General features: G+C 36.0%; 3 protein-coding genes across 3 annotated transcripts in view; 2 read left to right on the top strand and 1 right to left on the bottom strand.

The window, feature by feature from the left end:
- The first annotated feature begins 77 nt into the window (after positions 1–77).
- PLA2G10 (phospholipase A2, group X) lies at positions 78–11,801 on the top strand. The gene is made up of 4 exons (XM_009886617.1): positions 78–296; positions 6,042–6,223; positions 8,963–9,069; positions 11,656–11,801. Exons 1-4 carry the CDS (start codon positions 78–80, stop codon positions 11,799–11,801), a joined length of 654 nt encoding a protein of 217 aa, XP_009884919.1.
- Positions 11,802–13,662: 1,861 nt separating this feature from the next.
- BFAR (bifunctional apoptosis regulator) lies at positions 13,663–18,824 on the bottom strand. The gene is given in 7 exon segments (XM_009886586.1): positions 13,663–14,094; positions 15,021–15,223; positions 15,748–15,918; positions 16,169–16,313; positions 16,971–17,140; positions 17,505–17,706; positions 18,559–18,824. Coding segments are annotated over 7 exon segments (1,350 nt in total). The 3' UTR covers positions 13,663–13,901.
- PARN (poly(A)-specific ribonuclease) overlaps positions 15,700–20,216 on the top strand; it is a 71,467-nt gene continuing 66,950 nt past the window's right edge. Inside the window, exon 1 of the mRNA XM_009886587.1 lies at positions 15,700–15,718. Within this exon, the coding sequence (XP_009884889.1) occupies positions 15,700–15,718 (19 nt within the window). The remainder of the gene's footprint in view (positions 15,719–20,216) is intronic.

The following is a 20,216-nucleotide window of genomic DNA, read 5'->3' as shown; positions in this document are numbered from 1 at the left end:
CCGGCGGCGGGGAGCCGGTCCCTCCCGGTGGGGAAGCGGCCCCGTCCAGCGGCGCTCCGCACCCTGAGGGCTGGGGCATGCTGCGTCGAGGGGAAGGTCGGGGAGGAAAGAGCGTTAGGAGAAACGGTGTCGGGAAGGGAATACCCTCCCGCTCCGGCGAGGAGTACTGTGGGAGATTGTCTAAGGCGCGGGGTGTACCGCAGCGGGACGGGGAACGCGGAGATACCGGCTGGAGCTGCGCTGACAGCCCGCCCGTTTCTCGGCTTAGATGTGCAGCACGGGAACTTTGCTGGAGGGTCTCACAGTACTTTTCAAAAGTTTATCAGTAGTGTGCAAGTGTGTTAAAAAGTCCAGTATTTTAAATCAGACTGCAGATTGCATGTGTAATACTGATCTTCCTACAAAGCCAAGACATTTACCCACGCTCCTGTGGGTATGACAGAGCTATCTCGGAGCGCTTAAGTTACAAAGCAGTTCAGCAGCTAGGAACTGCTAGAGCTGAGATTGCCTACAAAACCATAACCAGGTTATTCTGAAAAATTGAGTCAGCCTTTATGAATAAGTTATGATGTGAGAATGTAATTAAAGGACCCCTGCCTCATACCTGAGCATAGCCGACTACTCACTTTGCAAGTATTTAATTATTTTTTTTTATCCTATGTCCTATTTATTAAGCAGTATTAAAGACCAGTTGTAATAATTTACAGTCCATTTCCTCACAGGTTTTCTGAAGTATTCATCAGTACAGTATCTGAATGTACTTACTTCTTTCATACTATAGTATCATCCCTTTTTTCAGATAGGTCAGTGGGATGACAAAAAAGCATCCACTAATTTTAGGTTCCTGTGGTGACATGTTAGAACCCAATTTTACCTACAACTATTTAAAACTATGATGTGGAACTTCAACTACTCAAAGCATGATTCTCTATGAGTATTGCAGTAGTTTGGTACTCCAACCCCAGGATATTCAGCAGGCTCGAGCATACTATTAGTAAACATCTATAGGCATTGTTTTAAAGTGATTAAACTAACCTCATGCTGAACCTCTGTGACAGCTGTAAAGATAAAATCCAGCTTTCCAGAATAGCAGTCAGCTGCCTTAATTAAGAGATTCTTTTTTGTCTTCTTGCACTTTTTTTATACATTCCTACACAGCTTGCAAATGTACTAACCCAAATCTTGCAAATAGAGGTATCCTAAGGAGAAGAGCCTCAATTCATTCTTGTAACAGATTCTGTGCACAGAATGAAGCAGGGGCTGGGGGGGGAGGCAATCACATGATTAAAGACCATAAGGTAAAGTGCTTGCATAATGGGGCCAACTTAAGGTCCCACCAAGCTCACTGCCCCAATTCTACTTCCTGACCTCAGCGTGCCCCTATTATTCCTTCTGCAATTGCGATCATCCTCTAGACTTCATGCCTTGCACAGCACAAACCTCAGAAAGAACATTAAGGAAAGCAATGAAAGACTGTTTCCCTGCTTCTGCCAGCCTAGAGTGATCGCTACAGAGAGCCTGGCTTCCGTCCGATAGCTCTGAGTCAGGCATCACAGTCACCCATTCCGTAGGCAGCGAGGAGGAAGGGAAATGCAATTTACCTGTTTCTCAATGCTTGGTCCATGGTATCAAAACAGGCAAATTTATCCTTTAAAAAAATTTACCTGTGACCACAGTTTGTGGAGACAGCACGTTAGTAGTCTGGGCAACAATATGAGGTGAAAAAGGCCATTCCTGGTGGCTTATGAAGCAAGAGGAGCAAATCTAAGCAAAAAAAAAAAAAAAAAAAAAAACCACCCACCAAAAAACCCAAGAAAGAATTACAGAATAATACATACAGTTCAAAGGTTTCTACTTCTGGCAAGATCTTGAAGATGCACCAGAAAGTCTGAAATCCAAAGTTTCAAGTTCTGAACTACTAGAGCACTATGACTGGACAAAGGAGATATCACTGTAGGAAATCTTACACATATTTAACATCAAAAAATGTTTATGTAGCCTCAGCCTCTGAAAGAAGGGCTTAAAATTTATTTAAAACCTATAAAACATCATAGACTGTATCAGATGCTAATGATTACTGTAGTTATGTTTCATAATTATGCAAAGCTGTGCATCTCAATAAAAATATAATTACATATCTGCAAAAATAATTATTATGTTTGCATTGTGCCCATTACAAAGAATAAAATGTTATGGGAAATATGACCTTTCACAAAAAATTCATGTGTTTCTAAAATTTTTTTTTCCCCTCTACGCATACGGAAATGTAAGGAACTGGATTATTAAATACTATTGTAATCTAGGCAGAAAACTAGGAAAAAGGGAGAGGAGGAAGGTATAGTGGAAAACATCTTGCAAAGACATAATAATGTACGGCATTTAGCACAATCTGAACTCTCAAGAACTTATAAAGGCAACAAACCAAGACAGTCTGATGAAGTTCAAACTCTCCAAACATGGCAGGGCTCCAATTTGGGCAACAGGAATTACAGTTTTAAAACCAAGCACAATGCAAATATAATGTGATTACATACTGTTGCTTTCTCTCAGGCTGTCTTTAGTGTTTACCAAATTTCAGTCTTCAGAAAGTCACTTCATGGCTTTTGATCTCTCTGGCTTAGTCATTAGAATCACAAAGACAACTGCATAGATTTGTTTGGGTTTTTTTTCTTTCTCCATCTGTTATTTTATGGTGCCTAAAGTAGCCTAAGGATTGGCATGGCTTTGGTTTCCCTTCAACCTTTACTTTTAAAGCAGCTACATCACATCCAGTTAAATCTGAGTTTGCTGATGGTCTAATTGCCTGTAAGGTTTTTTCATCTCCCAAATATGTCTTTAAAGTTTTCTTTCAAGAATAAGGACAGTTGAAACTTTAACAAACTTCCAATTCCTATTATGCAATAAACACCAGAATTAAATATTATAGGAATATTAAAAGCCATAACAAGACTAGACTCAAATTGTCTAACTGAAAATTACTTTTGTACACTTAGTTGGACTTATTTCCTGTGACATCTAGATATCAAAACAATGGAGTTTTGATTTTTTCATAAACATTAGAAAGCAATGAAATTAAAATAAACACAATCCGGTTCCCTCCTTTTTTCCCACCCACAATATTGTGTTTGATAGAGTTGCACACAACCGGCAAGACAAAAACAAAAACCAGATGAGACATAGAGGAACAACACTACTCTTTCAGGAACGCATAATCAAACCTATAGGAATATTCCAGTCCATAAAGATAAATGCAAAGTCTTCATAAAAACAAACAAAACCACACAGAAAAATTAAAAAACATACCTTGATCATGAAACATCTGAAAATATGCAGAATGTCACTTCAGTCTCTGACTGTATTCCACAGTTCTGATAAAATACTTCAGAAATTTTATTATGTTGCTCATACGCTAATGCTACCATCATCACACCGATATGACTCTCATTGTTTCCATACTTCTGTGTATTCTAGGATGGTCTTTTGTTGCTTTTATTAAACTCAGGTTACAAAGCTATTGGGATAGAGACTTTTCCTTCGGTCATATTCAGAGTATCTACAGTAGAATACAGTCTTGGCGTATACCTCGATGTCCAGATGCTGTAACACAAATAAACTGCAAGGATAAAAAAGTTTATGTCCTTTTCTTTAAGTTATTTACATGGCACATTTTAAAGATTTATACTTGAGCTCTTCAGGGAGCAGACTTCTACTTAACATGGATTTAAATCTGGCATTTGTCCAAAATTAGCAAACAATTCTCTGATGGAAGCAGGAATATGACTTGGAAATTCTTAGCTTCCTCTTCACGTCTTGTAGCTCTCCTACACCATCCTTCCCCAGTTGCCAGGAACCGAGACACAATGTAAAAATGCTTCACTTTCTTTGGGGATTTCTTCAGAATTACTGATGTCATGCGGAGCAAACCCAGCTTTGCCATTAACTACTAACGTGGTTCCTTCAGACATTACTGGCTAGCTGCAAGAGTCTAGCCAAATCTCACTAAACGTTTAAGAGTATAAGCAGTTGCCATTTGTAATGCTGCAGCCTTATTGCAGGGTTTTTTTTTTCAGCTGGGAATTTACTGAACCTGTACTGGGAGTGAAGATAACACTTTCAGTGCTATCATAAAAGTCTGGTTATAGTCAAATGGATGCTTCTGCTACCCAGAGCTGAAACATATATTCAGAGCTGCAACGGAATGGGAGATGATCATGTGTCAGTTCCACAACGTGACTGTTACTTTGACACCTAGAACTGCAGGTTCCAAGAATCCACCCAGTACACCTTATGGACCCCTTGGGAAAGTGCAAGAGGATCTTTTTACCAGAAAACCTATATAACTAAACAGCAGATACTATCCTGGAATGGGAGCCATGACACAATAGACACTATTCGCTATCTTAGCAAGGAAGTTTTAGTGCCAATGGAACAGTTTTTAAACAAAACTGCAAGCGACTACATAGCCAAAGAATCTTTTTTTAACTCCTCAAGATGCAATTGCTTTTAACCAATGGTGAAAGATGTGTGTGCAAGTTTAAGCGCTCTTGTTTCAACATCCTCTATTCTCCCTAGATCATGTGCCCACAAAGCAGGAGGGAATAAGATCTGGGAGTAGCTGCCATTCAGAAAACTACTAAATATTGCTTTAGGAAGCCTAGCTATGTTCATAAGTAAGGATTAGCTACATTCTTTCTAAAGCTTTTTTACCATTCTCACATACAAACCAATTGTATTTCTTAATGAGGCAATTTCATTAAGTGCTTAAATCCCTTTGTTTTGTGAAATTACGAGTGCTGGAGGTCACCAGCATCCCACGCATTTCAAGTTACTCAACTGTGCTGGGAACAATATTTTTCTGGCAGATCTTCCATTAACTGATTATAGTTAATCATGTGATCTATTATAATAGATTAGTCTATTAGTTAGTCTATTATAATAGATTATATGATTATACAGATTATATACAAACTGTATAATCATACGGTTATTCTGTAGGAAAATAAATATCAAAGCCTTCAATTACCAAGTCTAAATATTTTTTTCTGCTGTCTGTCTCTCTCACTGATATTATCAGTTATTAAACCTTAATGTCTTTTGCAATCTGTGTCCTGTACTGGAAGTTAAGGTTTATAAACTGTTCTTATACCAAAATAAATCATTAGTTTAATTAGTAAGACAGCTCTAATCAGCAGCCTTCCACTAATTTGTTTTGTACTCATCCAACTTCTTAAAAATTGCTGCAAATAGCTCAGAGCCTGCATTGCAAGGAAATGCTGCCCATTACCATTAAAGGTCTTTGATGCGTTAGCTCAACCTGAAGGATGACATGGAGCCCTAAAAAAAGTCATCTGGTGTCTCAACATTTATCTGCTGCCTCAGACCTACTGCTTTAATACTGAGACGGGATGGTTAAAATGAAGTTCCTAAATACAGTCTTGTTCTGGAGAAATAATGGTGAGAATCCCTTAACAACAAAAAAACCCAAACAAAATGAAACAGAAAAAAAAGCCACCCTTCTTCTAATTTCCCGGGAAGTGACTCCAAGCACCCACCCATTTCCCTGTTCTACACCCACCTCACCACCAGTTATTTGGCTTCTTTGCTAAAAATAAGGAAAAACAGACCCCCATCATAGAGGACATTGGAACAACTAATGTAAAGCCTTACATTCTACAAAATAATAACATGGGCAAAATTGCACGTTATGATGAGGAGAAAATATGGCAACACTTAGAGCATCTAATCTTAGCAGATCAGTGGACCGAGACCACAGAACACATGCTAGCCCTTGCCAGTTTTAAGACGGGAAATGACCAAAGCCTGCCACTGTATGCTGGGAGGAAACCACTGCAACTATTCAGAATGTTGTTCAGTATTCTGCTCACTGTAGATTGGGGTAAAAAAGGGACTGGGTCAAGCAGTGTGGCCCCAAAGTGTCAAAAAGAAGTCTGTATTATTTTCAAGTACTGACATTCACTATCAGAGTCTAAAAAAATAAAAACTATCTTATATCTGCATATTTGATTCAATAAAAAATAAAGAGTTTTTCTTCCACAATTTATAAAGGCACTTTTGGGGAAGCCCATTTTAGAAATCGAAGAGGAATTCTTGAATTAGCCGGAGCCATTAGATGTACTACAGGACGATCTCCCTTTGCCTACCTACGTTATGGATGCTACTGTGGTCTGGGAGGAAGAGGATGGCCCAAAGACAGAGTAGACTGGTAAGAGTAACTATTTATCTGAGTAATTAAGTGCTGAATATATGCAGATGACAGAGTAAAAGGACTAAAGCATGAATTAGGCCTATTTAACACCAGTAAGGGAACTGAGTTTAAACATACCTCAGACTGTGAAGAAACTCTGAAGCATTAAAATTGTGTTACTGTAGATCTACACGAATCCTACTTGCCTTTAACTCAAACTCTCATTGCATTAATATTGGATTCACAGTACAATTGAGTTTCTTTGCTGCTGCTGTTTGGCCAAGAGCTGAAGAACTAAAGTCTTCTTGGAGAAGCTTTAATGCTCAAACATTCAAGCTATCTATAAAAGTAAAATTTAAAAAAAAAATTGCAAGTGAAAAATCTTTTGATTCTACTACCATCCATCCCATTTTATTAGTATTCAAAATAATACATAGAAAATTAGGCAAAGTTCAACCTGTTGAAAAATAACTTGAATAAAAGGAATTATGAATTGTTACTAAAATAATTCTAAAAACAGACCTTTGTATTTAGTACTAAATCCCAGCATATTGACTACCAGCAGTTTAATTTATAATTGAACATTAGCTGACAGGAAGATGATTTTCTGATTATAGTAGTTAAGTAAAGGTTTTATATTTTCAAATTTATCATTGTATATATCATTTCCCCACTGTATGTGACATCTCAAGTTCTGACTTATCAGGCAAATGTAAATTACAATGAAAACAGATGTTTGATACATTTAGGGTAGAATTTATGGAAAGTTCAAATCTGATTTTTTTTTTTTTTTTTTGCATAAAGATTCTAGTTGTGATGAGACCTAAAACTTTTAGAATCTTTGACTACATATTTCAAGTTTTTGGATGTGTAATCTGTTATTTTAAAGACAATTTTGTAGAATGCAGTTGCTACTTTAATGACTGGGAGCACATACAAAAAGAAGGGACTATTATTTGTTCTGGTCATCTGTATAGCTAAAGATAATGATGGAGAATCTGCAATTTGCTAGTCTTTCATTGTAGGCCATTTTTTCACTTTGTAAAAGTCTCACAGTAGAAAGAAGCTGTTTCTTCACAAAGCATTGTTAGCTATTTGTGGTCTGGGTTTTAATAGCTACAGAACGTTAAGCCAGAAGTGAGTGTGCTTACTCTACTGCATTTGAGCAGAATCAAGAATTGCACCAATTGAATGCAGAGACAAACATTCTTACCAAGTTGGATTTCTTAAAGTTTTGAGCTACCTTGGGGCCTGTTTACATTCAGAATTATGCCTGAAAACAAGTTAAGTGAAAATACAGAAATACTTAATCTGAAGTAAGAACGTCTGTAATGGAATTACTCAAATAATAGTTATTGCAATTTAGATTTTTGCCTGCCACTTGTAAAAATAAACTTCCAAATAGAGACAATCATACATTGCTTTCACAAGATAAAATGTAAAATCCTTAATCCTTAAGCATCTTTTTTTTTTTTTTAAATGCTTAAAAGATGACTAAAGTAATTCTAAGGATTTTTGTAAACACACAAAGATAGAGTACACTATGGCAAAAGAAGTACTGCTACAAGGACTCACTAGAAGTCAATTTATTTTTTTTTTTTATTTCTATGCATGAAATGGATGTATTGAGCTACTTCACGGGCACATACTGCAGGACCTTTAAATGGCGACTTGTGTGGAATAAATAATATGCTATTATTTAATAAGCATAGAAAAAAAGAGTAATTGCAAGTGAGAGCTCACAGCATCAACTTCTTCTGTTGCAGACATAAATTCCTCAGGCAATCTAAACACCATCTAAACATCATGTGCCTACTGTAATATGATGGTTTTAGGCTACCAGGAGGACACCAAATGACTGAATGCAAAGAGCTTGTGGATACATCCTGTTCCACCACTGAGGGAAAAAAAAAAAAAAAAGTATAGTTAGTTTGCCAGCAAACACCTACAAGCTATCTAATTTCAGATCCCTGTTACCTTCCCTACTTGCTATTCTGGGCTTGCAATGATTCTAGACCAGAAGAGTAATTCTTTTTTTAAGCATTAAAATGTGCCATTAATGCTTACTTGTATGTTCAGTTCCACAGTCTGATAGAAAGTCTATGAATTCCTTGTCCCAATTATGACAAAAACAATTTTGAAATCATCTTTTTGGGCAATTTTCCAAATTTTCTCATGATACTGAGCAAACAGTTTTAGTTATACTATGGTGTTAAACAGCACCCATGCCTATTCATTACTGAACATTCCACCCGCTCTCAGCTTTTCTGCCACCATCTAAGGACTTCGCTAGGAGACATTTACGATCATATGCTACAGCCTAACAAATCTTCTTGTCCCTTTCCAATTACTGTTACAACAGCCTCAATAACTGGCAGAAAAATACATAATTCGCTATCTGACAGACTATTCTGGCATTTAATATTTTTCTTGGAAGGTGCTAGGAGACATACCCACATAATAGTTTATTGTGTTTAAAACTGACAATACTTCAAAGGTTCCTTGTATTTTCATCTATGAGGAAGTGTATCAGGTATTTTCCTCATCATTTATCGCATGAAAGAGTAATATTTTTTTCCAGATGATCTATTAAACAATTACCCTGTTTTGACTCCTGAGCAGGTAACTGTACATTCACACATGTTGACTTTTATCATTTCACAGCCTGTAGAAATATGTTCATAAAATCCATCCAGATTATGTGATGATAAATCACCACAGTACGAATTAAGGCAAGGCCATTTCTGTTACTCTCAGGTGCTGCTTTAACCATGACTGCTGCTATGGTAAGGCAGAACAAGCGGGTTGTCACCCAAAGACAGAAAGTTACCACTGGGAATGCGAAGACAACACTGCTGTCTGTGGTGAGTGAACAGTTCTAGTTTTTGGGTAGTGGAGTAGTTTTTGTTGTGTTTTTTTTGTTTTGTTTTGTTTTGTGGTTTTGGTGGGTTTTTTTATTTGTTTTGTTTTTTACTTCTGCTGATTGTCTCACTGACTTCATTGAAAGACATTTTCTTAATTAAATGTAAACTTATTGTTTTAGCATCCTTCCTTTTGTGACCTTTTTGCCAGGGTAAATTGTGCCTCCAGAAAGCACAGCTGTGCCAACCAACTGCATGCAGTTTCTTCTTCTTAATCCCCACCTCCTGATATACATAAACAAACAAAATTCTGATCTACAAGCTTCTATTACCCTTTCAGAAAAACTACAAAACCCCCCCTCTTTTTACTTGTCATGTACGTACGTTGAAGAACCCACGTTATGCTGCTCCCTGCAAGTGTCCAGATGGAAAGCAAGTACAAACAGGAGGCAAGAAAATTAAAATCGTTTAAAAAGGATCCTTTTTATACTTAGTAGAAAATATTTCACACCATTTATAAGTTTATGATGGACAAATTTTTGGCATACTTACCACTGATCTGTTGCACAGCCCACCGCTAGTAGCTGCAATTTATGAATGAATTCACAATTACAACTTACAATTTCAAACACTGAGGTAATAAAATATTTGATTAGTATGTTTATTTATGGAAGTAACATGTCCAGGCCATAAACTGTTAATTTGAAAATATTTACATAATTAGTGTATAAATTGCAACAGATGGCTGACCACATCTTGATAAATTTTGTTTGATTGTTCTGAAATATGAATGTAATATACTTGCCATGCACGAGGAGGACAGAAATATCAAACAAACAAAAAATGTTTAACAGGAAAAAGCAGCATTTCTTTTACATTATTTGTTCACAACTCCCAAAGTTTTAGTAAATACTTTCCAATACACTTCAAAGACTTTTTGAAACCATAACTTCTCACAAGTGCCTAAAACTTGCAGGGGTTTGTGTTGCTGTTGTAGGTTTTGGTTTTGTTTTGTTTTTTAAATCAGGTGCTAGGTCAAAGTTACTTTGCATGTAATTTTATGCTACTACCTAGAATTCAAGTCAGCTTGAGAATTGGTTATTATTTGCACCACAAAAATGCAGACCCCTATATAAACTTGTTTACAAAAATGAGTGTGAGTTTCTGACTACCACAGTTTAAAGTCAACACAGCAGGCCATTCAGAGAAAATACAAAACCCTTTCATTTCATAACTCAATTTAGAATTTGCCTGACCTGAAATCAAATGAAAGTTTTTGACACTATTCTCTTCCTCCTTTTCATTCAGCCTTCACTTTGCCCAAGTGTCTACCTCATGCAGAATCTCTACTTCCTAATTTCCTATTCTGCTTCAGAAGTACTAAGTGTCTTGTCTCTCAAACTATCTCCTTAACTGTCAAGTTACAGTTTGGCTATAAAGGTTCTGCTCCTGTTCCAGTGCAGAAGCTGACAATATTTTAAAATACTGCCCAAGATAGTAGGCATGTCATCAAGAAACAAAGCTGAAACAAAGTCCCTAGTGTACCATGAAGAAGATTAAGTTTGGAGCAATAATAAGAGAAGGAATAGCTCTTCTCAATTAATGGTGTGGGGTTTTTTTATCCTATCATGTTGTTTATGCTACTTACGGTATTGAGTAGTTCTTCGGGTAACTAGTTTAAGCATCAACGTACATACATTAAGAATGCCTCCATCTCATAGCAGAATTTGAGTTCATTCGCAAAACTGAACATTTGTTCTGCTCCTAGACAAATCTCAAGCAGAGATTCAGCTAAGCTTTCAAAATGTTAAATACTCAGACAAAATATAATCAAGGATTTTTCAATTTACAGACAGTTGCAGAGAAAAAACCCACACATTTCTGGGTTGGCACAACAAAACCAAAATATATTGCTGTAGAAGAAAGTGTTCATGCCAAGAAGAAACATTCATGCCAGGAAATCTGTTAAGTTATACCACCATAATTAGAAAACAAATATGGCCAGACATGGATTTTATCATCCTTAAACACACTTTACCTAAATTCTTACTGAATGCCTTAATAAAAAAAGGTGGGCGATTTAAGCTGAACATCTTTGCATCCCTTATTTCACTTACATGATTTTAATGCTACATCCTTTAGTAGATTAAAGCATACATGAAATGGAAAATATCTTCCTAAACTCACGTTTCACTAGAGCAACAGGGCAGGCAGGGAGGGCCACATGCCGCTTTGTAAAGAAGAATCAGTTATCAGAGTTCCATTATTAAAGAACGTGAAGAAGAGTATTTAAGTCTTTATCTGATTATTATATTTTCACCTGCCAAGACAGTTCTACAGATTATCAATTGTTGCTAAACTAAACCATGCTTGTATATTCTCTGTTGCTGAGAGGTCCTGGCATGGAGCTCTGTCTAAAGAACACAAAAGAACTAAGTATTATGAAAGCTCACTACAGTTCCTATTGCACTTGAAATGTAAGAGCCATTCATATGGCAAATATGCAATGTGAGGTAGCAATTCTTGGTATTCCATTTGAGATTTTTAATTACTTCAGACTAACATCAAACTTACTGTGTTTTCTTTCAGAATCACTAGAAGACAAATGTCAAAAAATGGCATGTGAATGTGACCGTGAAGCTGCCAAATGTTTTTCTAGAGCTCCCTATCATACAAAATACCTTTTGTGGCCAGACTTTATGTGTGGTGAGATCCAGCCTTTGTGTAGGTATTAGATATACGACATCAGTGTTTATGAAAACTTCGTATGTATTTAAATCTAAAGTGACTCTACTTGGTTTTTTGTCACAGTAGTGACAAGTGATTTTCCACCTCAGCCTCTCCACCCCAGAACAGCCAAAGTAAATATTTATGCTCTTATTTACCTTCTACAGTGCACAGGTTAAAAACAAATTCATTAGTTATATGTAAGTTTTTATTGACTAAACAGGAATTTGAGTTTATCAGATTAAGGAATAACTGACTTTTATTTTGATTATATTTAGATTCACAGATTTTTCAGATTCATAATATCATTCACTGTGAACTTTTCACACACACCTTCCCCTCCACTGGCTATAAAATGCAAATCAAACTTTTTCACTAACGTTAACCTTAACATTTGTTAACTTTGAACTGAAGAAATGCATGAAGTGACAGTGTCAGCACAAAGAGCCTTCTCATCTGTATTAAACTTATTATGAAGCCTAATTTAACTTTTGCATCTCATTCACCTTAAGTAGTCCTACCTGTATTAAAAAATGGCTAATATTCTTTTTTTCCTTCTTAAATACAGTCTTCTAGAGAAATTGTTCATTTGATATGGCTCAAGCTCCTTACTCTGTGTACACCTTGAGTTTCCTGTGGGCACAGGGAGAAGTTCTACCCCTAAAACTTCAGAGCCAGGTTTGAAAGTATACATGCAAACCATCACCAAGACAGAAATACAAAAAAAGTAGCAGTCACTGGGACCAACTGCCTTTCCCACAAGTGTTTGATCTTGGACAGCATGAGTTTGCATAGTTCAGAAGCGTATACATCTCATAAGGCTGTAAAGATGGTTTTAGCTAGGGTCACTTCATAGTTTGTTGAAACCTTTTAGGAAGAAAAATCAGTAACATGAATTGCTGACTAATATACTTTTCCATAAACTGCTAAAATTAGCTGTTGAAGAACCAGCAGTGTCCTACGCGTACTTTCACCGTCAACTTACTTAAAGATGCAGGGCTACAGAACAAGTTTGCACAAGTCAAAGCTAATGACAAGTACTTTAATATAAAAAATAATAATAACACTTCTTTAGGTAGGATGAAGTTTTCGAAAGAGATCTTTAATCTTTAAAAATATTCATAGGCAAATTTAACGTTTATATTAATGATACAAATGAAAAACAAACAAACCACAAACCAATGCAGAATGCAAGGGGACAAAGCTCTTGAAAATCTAACTTCTGCTTTAGTCAAAAAACATACATTAATAAACGACAATCCTGTTTAGACGAGATAACTTCCCAGTCAATATTTGCTCACAGATCTAGATACACACGTTATATTGCAGTAAGATGTAATTACAGTGTCAGGTCACTTTTCCAAAATAATCCTTTTTAATTAAAGAGATAACTCTGAATTCAAGAATTAGCAACAGACTTCAAGAGGAGAGCATTAAAGAAGCTATTGATGAAGTCTAACGGATCTGAATAAAAAATTGTGAATGGCAATCACCACATTTTCCAAAATACAAGAAAACTCAAGCAGTCTTTGCCTTCAACAGCAAGCATTTTGTAGCAAACTCTACTGTGAAACTGTGTATTGACAGTCACAACTTTACACATAAAGCAGACTGAAAACACTGAAGTACTTTCAATATCAAGTCTATCCAGGAAAAGCTTTCCTTTGGCAAACTTAAGTTGAGGAACACATTGCTGGTAATAAATGCTAAGTTAAAAAAAAAAAAAATCATAAAAAAAAAAAATCACTGCAGCTGTTCAGAAGACACTAATTTTAAGGCAGGCTTGAAAATAACCAGAACGCTCAAGACAGAATAAAGAAGTTTGATTTGATGAAAAATAGGGTAATGTGGCTACATAAGTTTCACATGGCTAAATCAGGAATGTAATTGTTTTTTTTTCTTTTGAATAGAAAATTCTTTTCAGATAATAAAGCCCATTCTCAGATTTGCAATCAGCTGGTTTAAGAGTAACTTACCTTAAGGCTTTTTTGTATGTTTAAGTTAACATAATCCACCACTTTCACTGCCACATATATAAAAAATAAAAGCAAAGCTTATTTCAAATGTCCAGTTTTAGAAGCTAAACAGCTCAGAAGTTCCAATGCCGGTCACTGCACTTGTGTCTCCAGACGCCTTACTTCTTTAACGACAAGATCAATATTTATAATTGGGTTAAAGTACAAGGCCCAGTAAAACAAACAATTGCAGACAAACTGAGGAATAAAAGGCCAAAAAATGGCAACAAAAAGACCCTGGGTTGAGACTTTCCAGAAATGTCTCCACATTCTGTGAGGAATAGTCCTGTGAAAAAGGAAAGGGAGAGGCTTAGAGGAACTTCTCAATTTGTTTTACCCTTTCTAAGAAAAGCTAGTATGTACTACAGCCTTAAATTATTTGGCCTTTACTCAGGTGCCTGTAAAACATCATTTCGTGCTCAAAAAATCTTACAATACAGTAATAGTAGATTTCATATGAAGAAGCATTAAGGCAATTTATTCAGACCACAAGGCACAGCAAGTTAAAGTGGTCAAATTCCAGATTTGTCATAGATTACTCCCATATACCCTGTTGTCTTTTGAACATGTTCTGCCCCCTAGCTGCTGGCAGAGAAAGAGAAAACCCAGTATACATCAAAACAAGAATTTCTCCTATGCAAGTTCTAAAAACTGTAAATAAAAGATCACAGCAATTATGAAGTAGTATTAATATGCTTGAATTAAGGCTAAAGCAGGAACTGAAAACAGCAATTTTGATCACCTATCAGAAATAATATCAGTGTAACTAAACTTACTTATGATCCTGAGGACTCATCCTTTAATAACTGTATTGTAAGCTTATCATAACAAAATTCTTATGTATTTAGTTCTCAGCTGACAGCTAATACTAGTTACCATAAAAGGAAATTCTCAAAGTAACAGTTAATATTTTCTCAAGGTAACAGTTAATATTTACCCAATGGTTAAGAACATGTTTATTACCATTACTGCATTTGCTACAACTGGTCAGTAAATCCAGCTGTAAGAAACCTTTCAAGTATTCACAGAAATAAAGATATTCAAGAGTGAATACTAGTATATGTGCGGATTCACATTCACGTTCTTATTAACCTCAGAGTTGCGGTTAGACACTGTCATTTCAGTGAGCAACTGTGAAATCGTAAGACTGCTACTTTCTGTTTATAAGGCCATGTACTTCCTACCCTCTTCAACAAGCTCAGTAAGACTTACTTCAATTCTCCTCTTGACCAGAGCCACCAAAAGGAGAATAATTCCAGAACAGAGAGCAACATGGCATTTACAATTATAAATCTTGATGTCCAGTAGTGCACATCCAGCCAATCCCAAGCAAATTCAGCTATCAACTGGTATGGCAAAAATAAATACTTCACAAGGAATTCTCTCCACTGTTTCCAAGAAGGATCTTTAAGGTCCTGTAAATTAAGATAAAAAGACTGTTAATCAATTTCCTATTAAACACACATCATACTGGCTTATTTCCACTACTTTTCTGTTGAAAAATTGTTTTTTCATACATTGAAAGCAGTGATTTATCTTTACTATACTTTCTGGTAGATAATACTATAACCCAGTAATTTTCATTAGATTAGAGTAAAACATCACAGACAGGCAGACTTTATAATGCCATTTGTTAAAATACAGGTATTTTGAGTGAACAGCCTTTCTATAGTCATGTTAAATTAAAAAAAAAAAAAACACAGTTTCACAGATTTAGAATCTTAAAAGCCTTAAATCATTCTTATTAAAGTAATGGTCACAACACTGGTGATCACATACAACAAAATCAATTAACCACTTACTTTGTAGGACTTTTTTTTTTAAGCTGTATTGTAAAGAGATGAAATGGTGAATAATTACATCATGTGTTTTTATGCTGCTTAGGCTTAAAATGCTTCTAACTAAAGCAAGTAGCATATTTAACGCTTTGAACACTTACTAGTAGTTTTGTGACAATATCTTCATACTTGTCTTCTTGCATAGGGCAAATTGTGTGGATGAAAGGTAAGAAAGCTTCTGCGTAATCAAACAAATATAGGTATAACATACTGAGTCTTGGGGAACTCTTCAGTGCATACAGAAGAAAGAGTGATTTTCCTGGATTTACTGCCTGAAATATCAAATTATCAAGTTTCAAACAAGGAAAAAATGAAATTAAAGGGACGTGGCAGTTCTTACATTTTTCTGACAATCATTTTTCAAAGGATTATTTTTCAAATACAACAGTTCATTAAAATAAGCAGTTTTTACAAGGGTAATTCTATGACCTTAACATTCCTTCTGGCTTTAAGAGAATCTTCTTTTAAATATATTATTTTAAAAACACTTAATATACATGATGGACTTTATATAAAATTTACCTTATATTCCCAAAGGTTCTGTGGTGGTTTAACGCCTAAAGTTTTCACACATTCCAGTTCTGCCATAATAGCTTTTCTATGGTTACTGTTCTCTATACTGTAAGGCTCTTTTGTGAAATCCTCCTCTGTCAGTGTTAGAAGGAGTCTACAAAAGCAGAATAATTCAGAATATAAACAGTGCCTCTTCACCAAAAAGATACGACTACCAAATTAGCAATTACATACTGAAACAATAAGCTACTGATAGAAGGTATCACCTTTTGGATTACATTCCATATCAAGTGTTCTGTATCAACTGCGTCTCAGAGCCTGGGTTTTAAATATCCTTCTTTTCAAGTTTTCTCTTGCCTGCTTTCAGCATGCAAATTTATCAGCTTGTTGGCTATTATTGAACACAGTTCTTCAGTACTTCACAGATCTAGTCTGGTCTCCTGAAATCAAACCTAGAGCTCTTGGGTGGAATGCAACAATGCATATAGCATATGCATATTTTCACAAGAAAGAAAAGGTGGGAGGGGTGGATAATACATTAGTAGAATTTTACTTTCAGTATCATTTCAGTCTGCATTGTCAGCATTTAAAAAAAGTTCTTAGAAAATTTTCAGTTAGCTTGCTTAGTATTTACTACTGAAGTTTTCAACTACAAGTGTTAAAACTTCCCCTGAATTTTATTCTGATACATCAACAGAATATTCCCACAATCTATGGAAAGAAATATGGTCATTTCACCATATACTGTCCCCAATGAAAGCTATCCAGTAGTCCAATCATGATAGCTGTTCTTGACAATTAGGCCTCTCACCTTCCATTCACTTTCTCCAGTAAAAATCTTTCTTTATAATGTGAAGCCCAGGGGCCTAGCTGCTCTAGCCAAAGTATCACTTCCTCAGCAGTCCATTTAGCAACAGGTCTGTGGACAAGAAGATCTTCTTAAAAAAAACGGCTACTCCAGTGATAGCCAAGTAGAACTACCTATAGGGAGATTGAAAAAAAAAAAAAAAAAAGAAGAAAAAGAAAAAATTACCTACAAAACAAATATATTAATGATACAAATAAACATGCATTAAGGGGCGTAACATGTAGAATCTTCCATTTTATAGACCCTAGAACATTTATGTTATAAGAAAGTATCTTGAAGTTTTACCCAATTTGTCTAACTTCCATTTGCTGTATATTGCAATTGTAGTTCCTGCCAGACAACTCTGAATGGTACTTTATTCACTCTGCTCAGCTGAAGTCTCTTCTGTGCTGACGATCTTTTATGGGCATGTAAGTTAAGTATATTTGACTGCATGCTTATGAAGTAAATATGGAAAACCAACCAGATGAAACTTACTGCTACACAAGTTAAAGCTGTCAGTACGCCTGAGAAAAACCCTCCTCCTCGAGGATTAATTCTTCCTGTGTTTGGAACTGTAGGGATCTGGTCATTCCCATATTTTTGGAAGGTTGCTAAGCTGCGTGCTACATCACTGTTTTGTTGAATATCTTCTTTTCTTTGTTCAATGGCATCAGAAAATAGCTTTTCAATAACATCCCTAATGGGAAAAATATTTGTCATTGTACTATAACCATTGAGGCTTAACATTCAGAAAAGGGACTAATTTTTGGATTTTTGTTTTCTAGCCTCTACTAAAGACCGCCATCTTTGAACGAAAACATTAGTTATTAACATTTAGTAAAGTTAAGCTTAAATCAATTACTTCCAAATAACGTTTTCCTTAGCTTCTAAATACAGAGGAAGTTAAAATATCACATTAAAAAAAAAAAATCTTATTTCTTATATAAAATTAGAATTGTGTGTGCTACTGGCAAGCTTTGATTACTCAAAAATGGTAAGCAAAAGACAACATAAAAGTCTCTCATCAATCCTACCATCTATTCATTAAAATACTATTGACCTCAGATGAAGTATTATTAACACAAGAACTTGTGCGTAATTCAAGACTGCAAATTGACATTGCTAGCTTTGTTCTGCAATAAGACCACATTTCTTCCTATAAAGAATTCCTATTGCAGAAATAATTACACAATTATCAAAGATCATTCTAACTTAGAATTATTAGGAAACAAACAGTTGTATTAAAACATGTGAATGTCTTACTACTAAAAAAGGATCCCTCCTCTCCATCCCCCCAAAAATTCAGAAGGGGGAAAAATAAAACAAAACAAAACCCAAAACAAAGCCAACCAACCCACCCCTTAGTTCCATGCTGAAAAATGTGCTTGAACAGTTCAGTACAAGGGCAGAACATGAAACACTTCAGGATTTAAATGTTCTTGCAACAGTTCAGATTACCAATAAATTATGAAAATATGCAGCAAACTCAAGAAACCAGACAAGTAATTTTGGTGGTTTTAGAAATCCAAAAATAGCATAGTACACTCACCTGAGTAGGATGTTGACTTTGGGGAATCCTTCCCATTTTTCTCTGCATTCAGGGCATTCATTCTTCTTGGACGATACCCACCACAAGGCTAGACAATGTCTACAGAAACTATGCCCACAGTTCAGGGTGGTGGGATTGACCAGAATGTCGTAACAGCAGTGGCAAAGGAACTCGCTAACTGATATCTGCCGACCGATCTCAGGAGCAGCATGTGTTTCAACTTTTGCCCTCTCTGCTTCACCTTGTAAAGTCTCATCTTCTTCCATTTTCTTTTATGCCTTATGCATTCGGAAAGCTCTCTTAGATCTTCAAAATGGGTAAGGTGTTACTTCTGCAAAGCAACAAGATAAACCTCATTAAGAAAAAAAGTTACTACAGAAGTTTGGAATTGCAAGCAGTATAATTTACCATTGTAATTCTTTTGTCGCTCTGGTGGTTTTAGACTTTTTAACTAACTTAGCTCTCCCCAGAATGAAACACGACCTTCTAGTTTTTCAAGAACATATTCATTGCAAACTACAATCAAAACCAGATTCTTGATGTGAGCAGCTGGGCTCAATCTCCCTATATTTTCTTTTCCTCTGTTACATAACACACGAAAGTGAAACAAAACCCCTCACTATGATTCCGATTACTTTTGTTAGTATCTTTAGTCAAGGTTTTACTAAAAGACACCAATCAAAAGAACTATCATTAGAAAATACCATCAGAGAATACAAAAATAAAACATCAGTATAACGTAATGATCTAGTTTACTACATCACTATTCTCTCCAAGCATATGGAATAAAACATTACTAACAAAGGTCAATGTTACGTATTGCTGGGCAATACTAAAAAAAATTAATTAAATAATCAATCCACAAAGTCATATGCTTCAGAATCATAAGGGACTGATCTGCTTGCCACCTCAGTGAAGGACTGAACTCTGTATTGTATTAACTTTACTAGTAATTACTCTTTTCAGAAAACGTGCAAACAAGAAGAGCTGAAGATTGTTCCAAGGTTACAAAAAAAATATAAACCTATTTGCTTGATGTTCCTACTATATTCTCTCAGATTGCTGTATCTAGTTTCTTAAGCAAAACACTGATTCAGATTATGTATGTACCAGTCCTGATATGTTAGAAGCTATCAAAACCTACAATTTTCTCCTCAGGCACTACCAATCCAAAACACAGTTGCACTCTCTGCCATGTGGCTCTTGCTTACTATGAAGTTGCCATCTTTCTAGCTAGACCAAGCACAAAGAGGTAAGCATGCAAGTTGGTAAGGAATAAAAAAAAAAATACAAACAGTACAGAAACACAAACCAATAGTGCAACTAGGATCCTCAGACTGCTTACAAACAAATCTTTTCCCAGCGAAGCAAAGATCATTGGCTTTCTAAAAGACAAACCTGAAACATCATTTACAAGAGGAGAAACAAAACCAAGGTTTTCACCTAAGAACATTCTCTAGTTTTCCTGGAAGAGAGAGGCAACAGCGTTTCTGTGGGTGGAAAAATATTTCACCACTCGGCCTCTGCACGAAATAAGAGAAGGGTCAGAAGCAGACAGCTTACTGCCCCCTCTTTCCAACTCCAGCCTGCTTCCTCCCCTCCGCGCTGCCACCAGAACCGAAGCACCGGGCGCTCGGGCCTGCAGCGCCGCGACGGTC

Source organism: Charadrius vociferus, unplaced genomic scaffold (genome assembly GCF_000708025.1).
Source record: "Charadrius vociferus isolate BGI_N301 unplaced genomic scaffold, ASM70802v2 scaffold46, whole genome shotgun sequence".
NCBI lineage: Eukaryota > Metazoa > Chordata > Aves > Charadriiformes > Charadriidae > Charadrius > Charadrius vociferus.
Note: the sequence above shows the minus strand (reverse complement) of the source record. Positions and strands in the feature narration are given on the sequence as shown.